This window comes from Stegostoma tigrinum, chromosome 22, assembly GCF_030684315.1.
Source record: "Stegostoma tigrinum isolate sSteTig4 chromosome 22, sSteTig4.hap1, whole genome shotgun sequence".
Taxonomy (NCBI): domain Eukaryota; kingdom Metazoa; phylum Chordata; class Chondrichthyes; order Orectolobiformes; family Stegostomatidae; genus Stegostoma; species Stegostoma tigrinum.
The window spans coordinates 22,504,274-22,518,473 of NC_081375.1; the positions used below are offsets into that span (position 1 = coordinate 22,504,274).

General features: G+C 38.9%; 1 protein-coding gene across 4 annotated transcripts in view; it reads left to right on the forward strand.

The window, feature by feature from the left end:
* Positions 1 to 14,200, forward strand: part of tbc1d16 (TBC1 domain family, member 16) — a 108,191-nt gene that overhangs the window by 53,635 nt on the left and 40,356 nt on the right. For all 4 annotated transcript variants that reach the window (XM_048554776.1, XM_048554778.1, XM_048554777.1 and 1 more), the window contains 3 exons: positions 2,948 to 3,112; positions 9,567 to 9,715; positions 13,967 to 14,101. In XM_048554776.1, coding sequence (XP_048410733.1) covers positions 2,948 to 3,112; positions 9,567 to 9,715; positions 13,967 to 14,101 — 449 coding nt within the window. The remainder of the gene's footprint in view (positions 1 to 2,947; positions 3,113 to 9,566; positions 9,716 to 13,966; positions 14,102 to 14,200) is intronic.

Sequence of the window (14,200 nt, forward strand, 5' to 3'; positions counted from 1 at the left end):
TGGGGGAGGCGGGGGACGAGCTGGACTGGTTTTGGGATGCGGTCGGGGAAGAGGAGATTTTGAAGCTTGTGAAGTCTACATTGATACCTTTGGGATGCAGGGTTCCCAAGCGGAATATGAGGTGCTGTTCCTGCAACCTTCGGGTGGCATCATTGTTGCACTGCAAATTCCCCTCCACAGTGGTCGAAAAAGCTCTCGACCATGTCTCTCACATTTCCCACAATTCATCTCTCACACCCCCTCCTCGAAATAACAACCAAAGCAGAATTCCCTTGTTCTCAAGTACCACCCCACCAAACTCCAGATCCAACGCATCATCCTCTGGCACTTCCGCCATCTGCAATCCAACCCCACTATCAAAGACATTTTTCCTTCCCCAACCTTATCTGCTTTTCGGAGGGACCACTCTCTCCGTGACTTCCTTGTCCGCTCTACATTCCCCACCAGCCCCACCACCCCAGCGCTTTTTCCTGCAACCGCAGGAAGTGCTGCACCTGCCTGTACACTTCCCCCTTCACCCCCATCCCAGGCCCCAAGAAGATCTTTCACATTAGACGGATGTTCACCTGCAGATCTGCAAATGTGGTATGCTGTATCTGCTGTTCCCGATGTGGCCTCCTCTATATTGGGTGAACCAAGCAGAGGCTTGGGCACTGCTTTGTGGAACACCTCCGCTCGGTTTGCAACAAATGACTGCACCTCTCAGTCGCGAACCATTTCAACTCCCCCTCCCACTCCTCGGACGACATGTCCATCCTGGGCCTCCTGCAGTGCCACAATGATGCCACCGGAAGGTTGCAGGAACAGCAACTCATATTCAGCTTAGGAACCCTGCAGCCCAATGGTATCAATGTGAACTTCCTAAGTTCAAAATTTCCCCTCCCCCTACTGCATACGAAAACCAGCCCAGCTCTTCCCCGCCTCCCTCACCCATCCACTCCTCCCACCTCAAGCCCCACCCCCAACTCCTACCTACTAACCTGATCCCACCTCCTTGACCTGTCTGTCCTCCCTGAACTGATCTATCCCCTCCCTAAATCCCCATTTACACTCACCTTTACTGACTCCAACCCCACTCCTTTGACCTGTCTGCATCCACTCCACCTATCTTCTCCTTTATCCATGTTCTATCTGCCTACCCCCTCTCCCTATTTATTTCAGAATCCCCTTCCCTTCCCCCATTTCTGAAGAAGGGCCTAGACCCAAAATGCCAGCTTTCCTGCTCCTCTGCTGCTGCTTGGCCTGCTGTGTTCATCCAGCTCTGCACCTTGCTATCTCAAATCCTACAGATATGTTGTGTGGTCTGTAGTAATTAGAAGATTAATTTCTAGTGAACAGCTGTGAAGGACTCAAAAGAAAGCTTGAGGAATTTAAAAATAAAATAATTTTCCTTCACCACTTGCGTTTATCATTTGTAAAAATATTGGTTATGGGAATTGGAAGGTTGACCAGTTGGGAAGGTTGGGGGTGACCAGTCATGTTGGAAAACTGCCAGGAGTATGTCCAACCAGAAATGGGAGCCCTGGATGTAGTTTGTTTTGATGAAAAATATTTAATATTGTCAATATGCCTCCCTGCCAATTTTTGTTTTTATTAAGAAGTCTTCTCCCATTTCCTAAAAAAACATATTGAAACGTTTATCTTCTCTTTAGTGATATCACTGTTTGGCATGGCTGAGGCCAACTGTGGCTGGCAGGACTGCATAGTGCTAGTATATGACTTTTGATACTATCTAGACATTCCCACTGATGATGCTAAAATGAGTCAATGTATTAGAGACTATGAACAGTTTGCTGCCTTGCAGCCGAAAAAGGAGTTCATAAGTTTGGCAATTCAGTTTCAGATCTCAATAGCGTTAGGAGTGTGGAGCTGGTGAAATACAGCAGAACAGGAGTCCAGATGTAGAATCTCGGCCTGAAACATTGACTCTCCTACTCCTCTGATGCTGCCTGACCTGCTGTGTTCCTCCAGCTCTGCACTGTATCAACTCTGACTCTAACATCTCAGTTCTCGCAGTCTTTGAACATTAGGAGTGAAGAGGTCAGCAAGGAGAGAGAGCTGAAGTTTAGGGCCAACATGTTCCAGATATTCATTGGTCTTTGAAATAAAATTGACCTGCTATTAAGTAGAGTGTTTCGTGCTTTGTTTTTTTGAAACATTATGAAATAAAATTTGTGATATGTATGTCTCTTCATTTGTATATCACATGCAAAACAACTCCAGGTGTTGGTTGTTATTGCCTTCATCTCATTCTTCGTCAGTTTCTAACCAAAGACAGGTTCTCAGTTTTGTCACACCATAGCAATATGCTATGAACTTTCTTACAAGTAATATGAGGAGGCAGCTCCTGATTTACATCAGCCAGAATAGAAATCAAACCCTGTTTTATTGGCATTAATCTGATCCACATGTTAACCATCTAGCCAGCTGAACTAACTGTCTTCCCCGTCATATTATTAGAGTTAATAATTCTCCAGGGAGGAATCACTGGATGCACGCTTGAAATCATAGTATCCAGTGTAGCCAAGAAATTTCATTGCACAGTCTTTGCAATAGTCCGTGTCATATAATTATGCACTGGGCAGTAAGGATCGGTTTCTGATAGTGATAGACTTGAGATTTGTTTGTAAGAATGCGTGACATTGCAGAAAACAGGTAAAGACTTGAAATATTTCGTACTGTATCCAAAAGACACAAAATATGTTCACTTAGGCTCCAGTTCAATTGCTGTGAGTCAGAATTCACTAGCCACATTGAATTGCAAATGGGAAACACTGGCTTGTTTTGTTTATTGCCGTCTTATACAACTGATGTTTCCATTTGTGCATCTTATTCTGAGGGCACAGTGAAACTGCTGTTTCTTTTCCTATGTGTCAGGCTGTGCGCTTACTAAAAGATGTAACTCCTATTTTGCAGCTGTATAACTTGATTCTGTCATCCCCTCCAGGTGTCTGATGTAAAGGCTTGCATGCAGTTCTCAATAAAACGCCCTCATTTGCCATCATCGGAGATTCACCCGGAAGAGAATATGTATAAGCGATTAGATGTCACTACATGGTTAAACCATCTGAATGATGCTGGCCAAGTGGAAGAGGAATATAAACTTCGCAAGGTTTGAGACCTGCTTAATTATTAAGCATTCTTTAGCACTAGCTAACTTGGCTGTGTTAAGGATCTTGCTCTCACTTTCCCAGTGATTAGGCCCTGATTTTTGGAATTGACAGTTGGAAGCCGAGTCATCTTTTCTCATGAATAGAGGAGAGAAAATGCCTTTGCAGGTTATTCTTAGGAGCCATCTCCAAAGAAACCTAGGCAGGAGCATTTATTTTGTGAAATGGGAGTCTAGAAAGTTTTGAGATAAATGCGGAGAGATCAAAAGCTGATCAACTGAACTCATTCTGGATGACAAAAGAGAGAAATGTTATCAGTCCAACAATCAATGCTTCTTCACAGCTGTAGAATTCTCAGTGTGGTGAATTCAGTGGCCCTACCATGGAAATACAGGAATAATCATCCAAGTTGGCCTGGAAGACTTACTATTAACCACCTCAAATACCTTATATGAGAGTCATTGGCGTAGGTTTTTTAGCTACGTTATTGACCTCTTCCATTTGTGCTTACTTTTCTCTCTCTTGCTCGCGCTCTCTCTCTGTCTCTCTCTCTCTTTCTCTCTCTCTCTCTGTCTTTCTCTCCTTTGCCCACTTCCCAAATTTTGCTCATGCTTTTCTCTCCCCGTGTTTGCTATGTTCTTCCTTCCTCACACATTTTTCTTGTATCTCTTTTCACTGTCGGAAATGCTAAATGTATAATGCAGGTGACTTTGGAAAAAAACAAAGTATTCTGATTTGGCATTTACAGTCCATGGTTCCAACAATATTATGTTGGAGTATAGAGTAGAAGTTTGATTAGAAAGTAGTCTATACACTACTAAAATTAGTAAAGAATGCATCCATGCAAATACATTGCCTATATGCAAAAGTTATTCATAAGTAATTTTTACCTGTTTGTGTTTCCTCAATGCAGTTTATTGAAATAAAGGAAACGCTAATTCTTATTCTACTTTGCTTTTTTGTTAAAGAGATCCCTCTCTAAATTGCTTGAGTGTTTCTGTTTGAAAATTGCTAAAACTTGGGTTTCACATTTACTCAAAAATCAGATTAAATCTTTTATTTCGCCAAATAGAACTTCAGTTCACGGATAACTGAACAATTCAGCAGTGTAACATATTTAGCACATTATGCCCACGGCCTGGAAGATTTTTGAAACTTAGCCATGAGTTATGTTACTCCAGGCAACTAGCTCCTGATCTTGGCTTTATCATTGGACACAGCACTGAAATGAAGTGCGTTGTTGAAAGGAAGCAGGAGAATTTGGCTGTGCCTTGTATCACAATCTAACTCTCGTATATCATACCAGCTGGCCACAAATGAACATTGGCAGAGAGAGACTGTGGAGAAGTCTACAGCTTGCTACCCATCCTCTCACGCCTGATTCTGCTAGAGCAAATATTACGGAAAAGTACAAGATTGAGTGGAAAAATTATACTGTATATCTTTTAAAATATTAATAAATGAACCTCTGCACTCATTTACTGTATATGCCATTTGACTTCCTGTTACCTTTCGAATGACTGCTACACGTGAGAAATGTAATTCACTGGAGACATTCAGCTATAGTTTTTTTATAATCAATTTTATTAGTTCAATTAACCTTTATAGAATTTTATAACAAAGCTTGTACTCGCTATCTCTAAGTAATACCCATTGCAAGCCTTAACTTTTGGAATGGTGTTGAATTAAATTAAACTCCGAACTCTAAGGAACTTTAGCACCTTTTTGTATTAACTTTTTTCTATTACTATATTATGTGTTCACATTTAACATAGGTTTGCCTGTGTCATTGACAAATTTCCAAAACCCATCCATCACCCCCACTTCAATATTAGTATTCTCCCTGCAGGTTGAGAGCTCTGTGCTGTTACTGTGGAAATTTAGTTCCTGTGTGCACCCTTTACTGTTAGTGCCCTTGCGGCATATCTTTGTTCTGGGGCCCACCTGTACAGCTAGTGGTGGTCCTGTGGCACTTGTCCCTGATTTTCAGCTATATGATGTTCCACCTTCCACCGTGCCATTAATCAGCGATGTTCTTGCAGACCCTACTGCAAGAGAATGAAGTTTTTTTTGTTATTCCAAACCTGAGCTTGCTAACGTTTTTATAATCATATGGCTTGACTTAAAGCAGGAATTGTGAATAGTGCATAGTCTAAAATTATAATTACATCAATTAAATTCTGAGGCACATGATTTTCTGAAAATATATGTGCTGATCTTGATCTATTCTGGGCTTTTAAAAAAAAGTTGTATCAACTTTCTGATAAGTAATGGTAGGCCCTTCAATATAGCATTATTTTTACCAATCAGCCCTGATTTTTGTCCCATAATGCATTATTGTTGGCTCTTGCATTGTTTTACCAACATCTAGTAGTTGCAGTCATGATTTGTTTAGAAATTGTTACATTTCCACAGTAGTTGGGAGCTCTACACCAGCAAGGAAATATATTAATACTGACTGGAGAAGATGGATTGCCCATGGAGGCTTGATAATGACGCAGTGATGCACCTGGATGCAGCTGAGGTCCATGCCAAGATTGACAAGATGCATTGCTAGATGTGAAGAGATTCTTCAATTAAACCCAGACACAATAAGACAAGACAATTCACGTAATAATTTCAAAAAATAAATAAATGGGCATTGCCTGTTTCAGATATGACACAAAAGTAACAATACTATCATTAACATGACGGAGTTATGTCCAAAGAGCCTTAGCAGGTTTATGTAGTGCATCTTGTAGGTGGTATATCTGACTTGCACCATATAGATGGTGGGTAGGCTCTGGGGAGTCAGGAGGTGAGTCATTCACTGCAGAATTCTTGGCCTCTGACCTGCTGTTGTAGTCACAGTATATCCATAGCAAGTCCAGTTCGGTTTCTCATCAATAGTAATTCCCAGGATATTGATAGTGGGGGGTTCAGCAATGGTAATAGTTCGCTTTTCTCTTATTGGTAATGGTCTTTGCCAGTCACTGTGTGGCATTAATGTTCCTGCCCAGCCCAAATCTGGATTTTTTCTAGTTCTTGCTACATTTGGACATGGATTGTTTCAGTATCTGAGGAGTCATGAATGGCATTGATCATTTTGCAATCATCAGCGAGCATCCTCACTTCTGGTGGAGCAAGATCATTTATGAAGCAGCTGAAGATGGCTGAGCCTAGGACACTACCCTGAGGAACTCCTGCAGAAAAGTTATGGAATTGAGATGAGTGACCTCCAACAACCATAACAATTTTTCTTGTGCCAGCTATGACTCCAACCATCGGAGAGGTCAGCCATTGATTCCCAGTCACTTTAATTTTCCTAGGGCCTTCTGATACCACACTGCCAAATGCAGCTTTCATTTGTGCTAGGTATGACTCAAAGTAGAAATATTAGCTTTGGGCTGGATTTAATGGACCCCATTAAGTCCACTTATAACCGTAGAGACCCTGTATCGCCTTCTTGTGGCAACAAAACTCCCCAAGTTAAGGTAAAGGACAAAAGAAGTGCGACATGGGATTTTAGCCTCTAGCCAGTCGCTGTTGGCAGGCAGAATTTCCACTATCAATGGTTTTAATTGCATGGAAGGCCTGACAGTGACTACTAAGGTACCTGAAAGTTGCTTGATTCCTTCAAGCCATAGGTTATCAGCCAGTTCTTTGATTATTGGACAAGACCCTATATGCACAGCTGTGAAGGGGTGTTTTTCTGACTGGAGGTCACTGACCAGTAGTGTTCCACAAGGGTCAGTGCAGGGACCTCTATTATTTGAAATATATATAAATAATCTGGATGAAAAAATAGGTGATCTGATTAGTAAGTTTGCAGTTCACAGGAAGATACGTGGAGTTGTGGATCATGAGGAAGGTTATCAAAGAATGTAACAGGATATAGATCAGATGGAAAGTTGACCGGAGAAATAGCAGATAGAGTTTAATCCAGCCAAATGTGAGATAATGCATTTTGGAAGGTTAAATGCAGGAGGAAAGTACACGATATAAGGCAGGACACTTGCGAGCATTGATATACAGAGGAATGCAGTCCATAGCTCCCTGAAAGTGGCAACACAAGTGGATAAGCTGGTAATGAGAGTGTACGGCATTCTTGCCTTCCTTGCTTGGGGCATTGAGTATAAAAGTTGGCAAGCCACGGTGCATCGTTATAAACTTTAGACTAGACTGCACATGTGTGCAGTTCTGGTTATCGACAGAAGGATGTGGAGGCTTTGGATAAGGTGCAAAAGAGGTTTATCAGGATGTTGCCTGGATTGGAGTCTATTAACTATAAGGAGAGGTTGCAAACTTGGATCATTTTTGTTTAGCCCCTAAGGCTGAGAGACGACCTGAAACGAGTACATAAAATTTTGAAAGACATGAATAGCATGATCAGAGTCTTTTTCCCAGAGTGAAAATGTCAAATGCTAGGTGCTGTAGGTTTAAGGTGAGATGAGGAAGGTTTAAAGGAGATATGTGAAGAAAGTTTTTTTTTATACAGAGAGTGGGAGGTGCCTGAAATGGGCTTCCAAGGGAACAGCACATGAAGGTAGATGAGATTAGTTTAGAATAGTGCCATGGTTGACACAGAAGTGGTTGGCTGAAGTGCCTATTCCTGTGCTGTACTGTTCTGTTTTCTCTGCACAACGGATTCCTGGCTCCCCTCTTTCCTGGATGCTGGCAGACCTGCTAAATAGAAGTTTTTGTTTGTATTTCAGATTTACAACATCAATCTCCACTTTGCTTTTGTACTATATTTATCTCAGTGCTCTTGGTGAAGGAAACAGAAATTATGGACAGAATCTGCCCTCACTGGTAGCGAGCTTGGAGGTGGGAAGAGCAGAAAAATGAGGCAGAATGGCAACATACTTAAGTACAGCCACCTTACTGCAATACTACCAATGATGGTCATTTATGAAGACAATTAAAGATCACTTCAGGGCCAGATTCAGTTCCCATTTGGTCTTAAAGCTGTAGCTAGCAGCCCCGTTTTCATGCACTGAAGATCAGCTACTTTGTTTCAGGAGCACCCAGTTATTGTTGCCACACTCACTGCAAAGGGCACCAAACTGATTCATGGGATAGGAAGTCTGACGTGTGAAGAAAGACTGGATAGGTTAGGACTGTATTCGCTGAAGGTTAGAAGAATGAGGGGTGGTATCTCATAGAAATCAATAAAATTCTCACAGGACCAGACAGAGTAAATGCAGGAATGCTATTCCCAATGACAATGGAGTCCAGAATCAGAATCACTAAATTTCTTCACCCAGAGAGTGGTTAGCCTGTGGAAAATTTTCTGCCACAGAATGTGGTTGAGGACAAAACAGTGGATGTTTTCTAAAAGGTGCTAGATATAGTTCTGAGAGTTAAACGGATCAAAGGATATGGGGAGAAAGCAGGAACAGCTATGATCGTATTGAATGGTGGAGCAGACTTGAATAACCTTCTGCTGTTCCTATTTTCTATATTTCCTGAAAAGAGGCAGCAGAGGTGCTTTGCTGGCCCTTCATCTGGTATATGAGATCACTGACACCTCAATAAAATTCTGCCCTACATTTTAAAAGTATTGTCACCTTTGAAGGATTTTGGAGGCGATATATGACAGGTACTTTGATAAAAGTATCAAATATGCTATTATATAGGTAAATGTACCTGCCCTTTTGCACACCAAAGCCCTACAAATAGAAATAGGATGAATGTTGAGGAGATCTTTTTGAGTTATGGTTGATGGAAAAATGTTTGTTAGGACACAGGCAGAGTTCTGTGGTCTTCATCTCAATAGTTTTGTGGAAACTTTCATATCCACCTGCAGAGGCAGAATTTTTGTTAAAACCTGCATCCTAATGGGGCATTATAAAGTTCTGATAAACACAATTCTTTTAGTGACTACTTCTACAAAGTGTGGGCACTACTGTTCACTTCTTTCTGGAACATTTTGGCTTTTGAACTTCTGAGATTTGGATGGTTTGGTTAACTCCTTGCAACTTACACTTAGATCACTTTATTGTGCTATATGCTTGCATTTACATTTTTAAAATAAATCTATTGGAAGTGTTTTGTGTTACCGGTATTATCAATTTACAAAGGTATGATGGTGAAGTTCTACATAGATTTTATTGCTAAAATGGTAGATTGTTAACCTTTATTTACACCTCTTCTGATTGTTAGTAGAGGTTGAAAATATGATTATTTGATTTGCAATTTGTGGTAAACCTGAATTTTGGGAACTACATGAGACTCAGTATTGTTACTATTTTACTCAATCCAAAATCTGTTAACTGTAGTATAGTAGGTAAAACTCACTACTGTAGGGTTCATCTCAAGATATATTGGTTCACTTTGCTTTGACTAAGGTCCTTAAAGTTTCTTTAGACTACAAGGAAGCTAAATATAAGCACCACTAAATGTTTATGGTTAAATTTTCTGTGATGTTACTTCTGGATGATAAAAATTTTTAAGAGTTCTACATTTTCTTCAAAGGCAATATTTTTTGGAGGTATTAATCCTACAATTCGTGGAGAAGTCTGGCCATTTCTGTTACAATTTTATAGTTGTGAATCGACATCAGAAGAAAGAGAATCTCTGCGGATTCAGAAACGTACAGAGTATGAAGAAATTCAGAATAAAAGGTAATGTGTAATTGATATCCATAGGCCAGTACTAGATTCTTGGGCATTTCCTCAGAACACAGGAAGTATTTACTGTTGACTACTTGATGATCAGTTGAGAAATAACCTGATATTTACAAACTTTAAAACTGTCCTGCAGTACTGAGAGTGTGCTGCACTCTTGAAGATGATAAACCAAGGCCACGCCCCTCTCAAGATTTTTTTCTTCATATGTTGGACATAGGAATCACTAGCAAGTGATTATCTACCCTTAATTTAACTTGATAACATTGTGGTGAATCACCAGCCTGAAACACTGCTTTTTATGTAGATTAAAGTTACTTGTAACAGTTTTGGTTCAACTGTGTAATTTGCTAGACCCTTTCAAAAAGTGGTTAAGAGCCAACCTCATTATTATGGCTTTGCAGTCGCATATCAACCAGACTTTGCAGACTGGTAGTTTTCTTTCCCTAAAGGGTTTTGGCTAATAAAAACGACATATTTCAAAGAAAAGCAGCGCATTTTTCTTTGTTTTTCTGGATAATATTTATTCTTAGATCTTTCACAAGAATGGATTATCTGCTTATTATCATGTTACTTTTTTTGGAAGCTTGATGTGATCAATTTGCTCAGTCCAACAATTCAACTGCGATTTCACTTCAAAAGTACTATATTTGACTATGAAACACTTGGAGATACCCTGAAGTGCTAAAAAGCATTTATGATTGCATGTTTTCTTTTTAACATTTAATACCAGGACCAAAAGAAGCTTGTATAATTTGACAGCCTATTCAAGATGCTCTGCAACAAATATACAAACAAGGAATGGCAGAAGGCTGTTCAGTCCTTCCAACCTGCTCTTGCAGTTTAATAAGTTAATGACTCATCTGATTATAACCTGAAATCCACATCCCACCTACCCCTGATTACCAATAATCTATCCAACTCAACATTAAAAGTATTCAGTAATTCTGCTTCCACTGCTTTTCAGGTAAAGACTATCAAAGACTCCTGACTCACTGCGAGGAAAAAAATATCCTTATCTCTGTCTTAAATGGGTAAATCTTTAGAACTGGGGTTCACTATTTAAAGCTGGATTCTTCTGTAAGATGAATCACCCTCTCCATACCTTCCCTGTCAGGATTCCTAGGATTTTTTTATTCAATCAAGTTGCCTCTTACCCTTCTAAACTCCAATTGATACAAGCCATGCCTTTCCAGATGTTAATTCTGTAAACTTCTGAATTGCTTCCAACACATTTGCATCCTTCCTTAGAAAAGGCGAATAGTGTTTTACACATGGGATCCAATTTCCAGTTGGGTTCTCATCGGTACCTTGTACCACTGAAACATAATTACCCAACTTCTCCATTCGTATCTTTTCTCAATAAAAGGTATTTTTTAAATTTTCTTTCTTATTTACCTGCCATATCCATATTCTAGCCTGTTAAGATCATGCACAAGAACAACAAGTTACGCTGTGTCTCAGAGCTTGCAATCTCTCAAACTTTTGGGCAATTTTTTTTATTCTTCCTCAATAAAATGGAAAATTACACATCTTCCTACTTTATATTCAATTTGCCAAATCTTTGCCAATTCACATATCTTTTTACATCCTAATGTCCTATTCACAACTTGCTTTCTTACTTACCTTTTGTGTCATCAGCAAATTGGGCAAGCAAACCTTTTGTCCTTTATCCAATTCACTTCTATAAATTGTAAACAATTTACAATCCCAGCACTGATGCCTACGGCACGCCACTTGTTATACCTTATCAAAATATCCATTTTTGCATGCTGCCTGTTTACTGTTAGCCAGCTACTGTTCTGTACCTGCCAAGATGCTACGTCTCACACTATAAACTTTTATTTTCCACTGTAACCGTTTGATGTGGCACTTTACCAAATCCCTTCTGAAAATCTAAGTGCATTCCCCAGCATATGTTACTTTCTCAAAGAGCTCCAATAGATTGATCAAAGGATTTCCTTACACAAAGCCATGTTGACTCGACTTAATTACCTTAAGCTTATTGTGCTCAATACAAGTTCTTCGATAACAGCTTCCAGCATTTCCTTATGATTGTAACAAAGGATAAATAGAACTGCCGTAAAGGAATTGAGTTAGTTGAAGAGAAAGTTCAGGTGGATGTATTTGCAACCTAAATATAAGAAAAAGGAGTGTTATCTATAAATCGTCAGCAATCTAATAGAGGAATTGGAGAGGAAATAATTAGGGGTTATTAATAACAACATAGTGGCAGCATGGACAGGATTATATGTTAAATAATGCATATTACAATATCTTTAGCAAATTTTTTTTTAAAGGGAGTGATAGGTTAGCTATCTTAATCGGAAATAATATTTGCATAATAACAAAAGTCTTAGAAAGGACACACAAACAAAATATAAATAGATTGAAATAAAGGATAGGAAAAGGTTCATTACACCATTATCATATATTAGAAATGATGGAAAGGAAATGCAGAGAGAATTACGTAGCAAATTGTACGAAATGAGTAAATAGTTGTAATCATAGATTTCAACTGCAAACAAATAAGTTTCTGGGATGTGAAGAAAGGGGAATATTTACATTAGGCTCGAATATTCTGTGGCTCAGACAGCTTTTGCCATTTGTTAGACTGACTCTTGCAGACTACACTTTTTAAAAAATGTCTTTAATGTTGTGAAATATGAAATCTTGCCATAGTAAATAAGTAATACGGAACTTCAGCAAGCAAGATAACCAACAGGATGTTCCTGTAGCCAGCCAGCTTTCAAGATTAGGAAATAAACACACGTCTGACCAGCAGGGTTAATTCTGTGTACAATCAGGTATTAAAAGAGGAAAAGCAAAAAAGGGACAGACAGGCAAAGCAACAAAAAGCAAAAGCGTTTTAAAAATGATGCTAATGTTATTTGATCTCCCACAGAAATTCAAAACTCAGAAGAATGAGGCATCACGCTTAAGAGTTAAATTTCAATAATAAAAATGTGGATTGATAGTCATTTACAATGATCACATTATTTAAAAGAGTACTTCCACTTCTAACTATGAGTTTTAAATATCAATGGCAGGTTTAACTTATCAACAGGAGTATGATGATAGTGAATGACTTCAGAAGAAAAGAGAATATGGAATGTTGTAATAAAACAGGCTGCTGATTCATTATTAACTCATTTTGCAACAGGAGTATAGACAAATTACCCTTCAAGTTCTTTAGACAAGGCCAGTGAGTGGTTTGGATATCATTAGTTAATGGAGCCTCAGGTTCACATTACCACTAAATTTTATTTCACGCCTTTTTGTTACACAGCTTGCTATCGTAGATACCTTTGGAACCGGCTGTTAGTTATTAATTCTTCTATGTACGTGTTTATCCTCTTTTATTCAATACAATCTTTTCAAGTTTCAAAAAACAGTGTAGTAAGTCTTTCATCTGTAGTTAATTTGAGATACAGCCTCTTGAGCCATTACACAGAGTAATAAATAGAGATAAGATTGTTCAATTTCTGAAGGAAAATGAAAAGCATGTCAACACAATCTACTCATAAGTCCCAGTCTTGACAGGAATCAGAATGTCTATCAATAAAGATGATTAGATTAAAATGGGGGAGCAAAAAAAGGGAAAAACATAATGTACGTACTGCTGTTACAACTATGGCATTATGAGTGACTAACTACAGAGTGAACAGAAACATTGAAGCAGGTTTCCCAAGTGTGCCTTTAAATGTAAATGTGTCAAGTGTGTTTTTTCTTCATTTTAACGGTGACTTTTTAATGGATATCTTATGATATAACTGAACTGCGGAAACGTCTAGTACTGTAGCATGCGTGCCTCATTTATGTGAAATAATGTTGTCCATTGTCATTTTTTTTAAAAAAATCAAATCATGAAACCTGACTGAAGGGAAATGATATTTTATTTGTAAGTTGTTTCACGATGGTTCGTTTGGGTCCAGTTAGAAGCAATTTGCATTTTAATATTTATGCTCATTCACCGCACTACAGCTAATATGATCAAAATATATCATTGGTATTGTTATTTAAGAAATTACTTTGTTTATTTTTGATATTTTAATTCAAGCACATTCATGATTGTGATAGGTTCACTCACGTCTGTCCCTACACCATATCTGAAGGAAGGCAAAGGTAAAACATACCTAGCCACAAGCTGTCATGGGATTGCTTACGTAAAATAAACTCAGCAGTAAAAGGGACTCGTCATGGTGAATGTCAGGAATTGAGGCTTAAGCCATTCTTTTGTTTTCTCAGATTATCTATGACTTCAGAGGAACAAGAAGAATTTTGGCGAAAAATTCAATTCACTGTTGATAAAGATGTAGTTCGGACTGATCGATCCAAACAGTTCTTCAAAGGGGAAAACAACCCCAATGTGGAAGCTATGAGGTAAGGCTGTAGTGTGTGACTATGTAGAGTGGTTAGTTTTGAAGACATCTTCTCAAAGTGGCAACCTGACTCTACTTAAATTTAAAAGTGTTTAGCAAA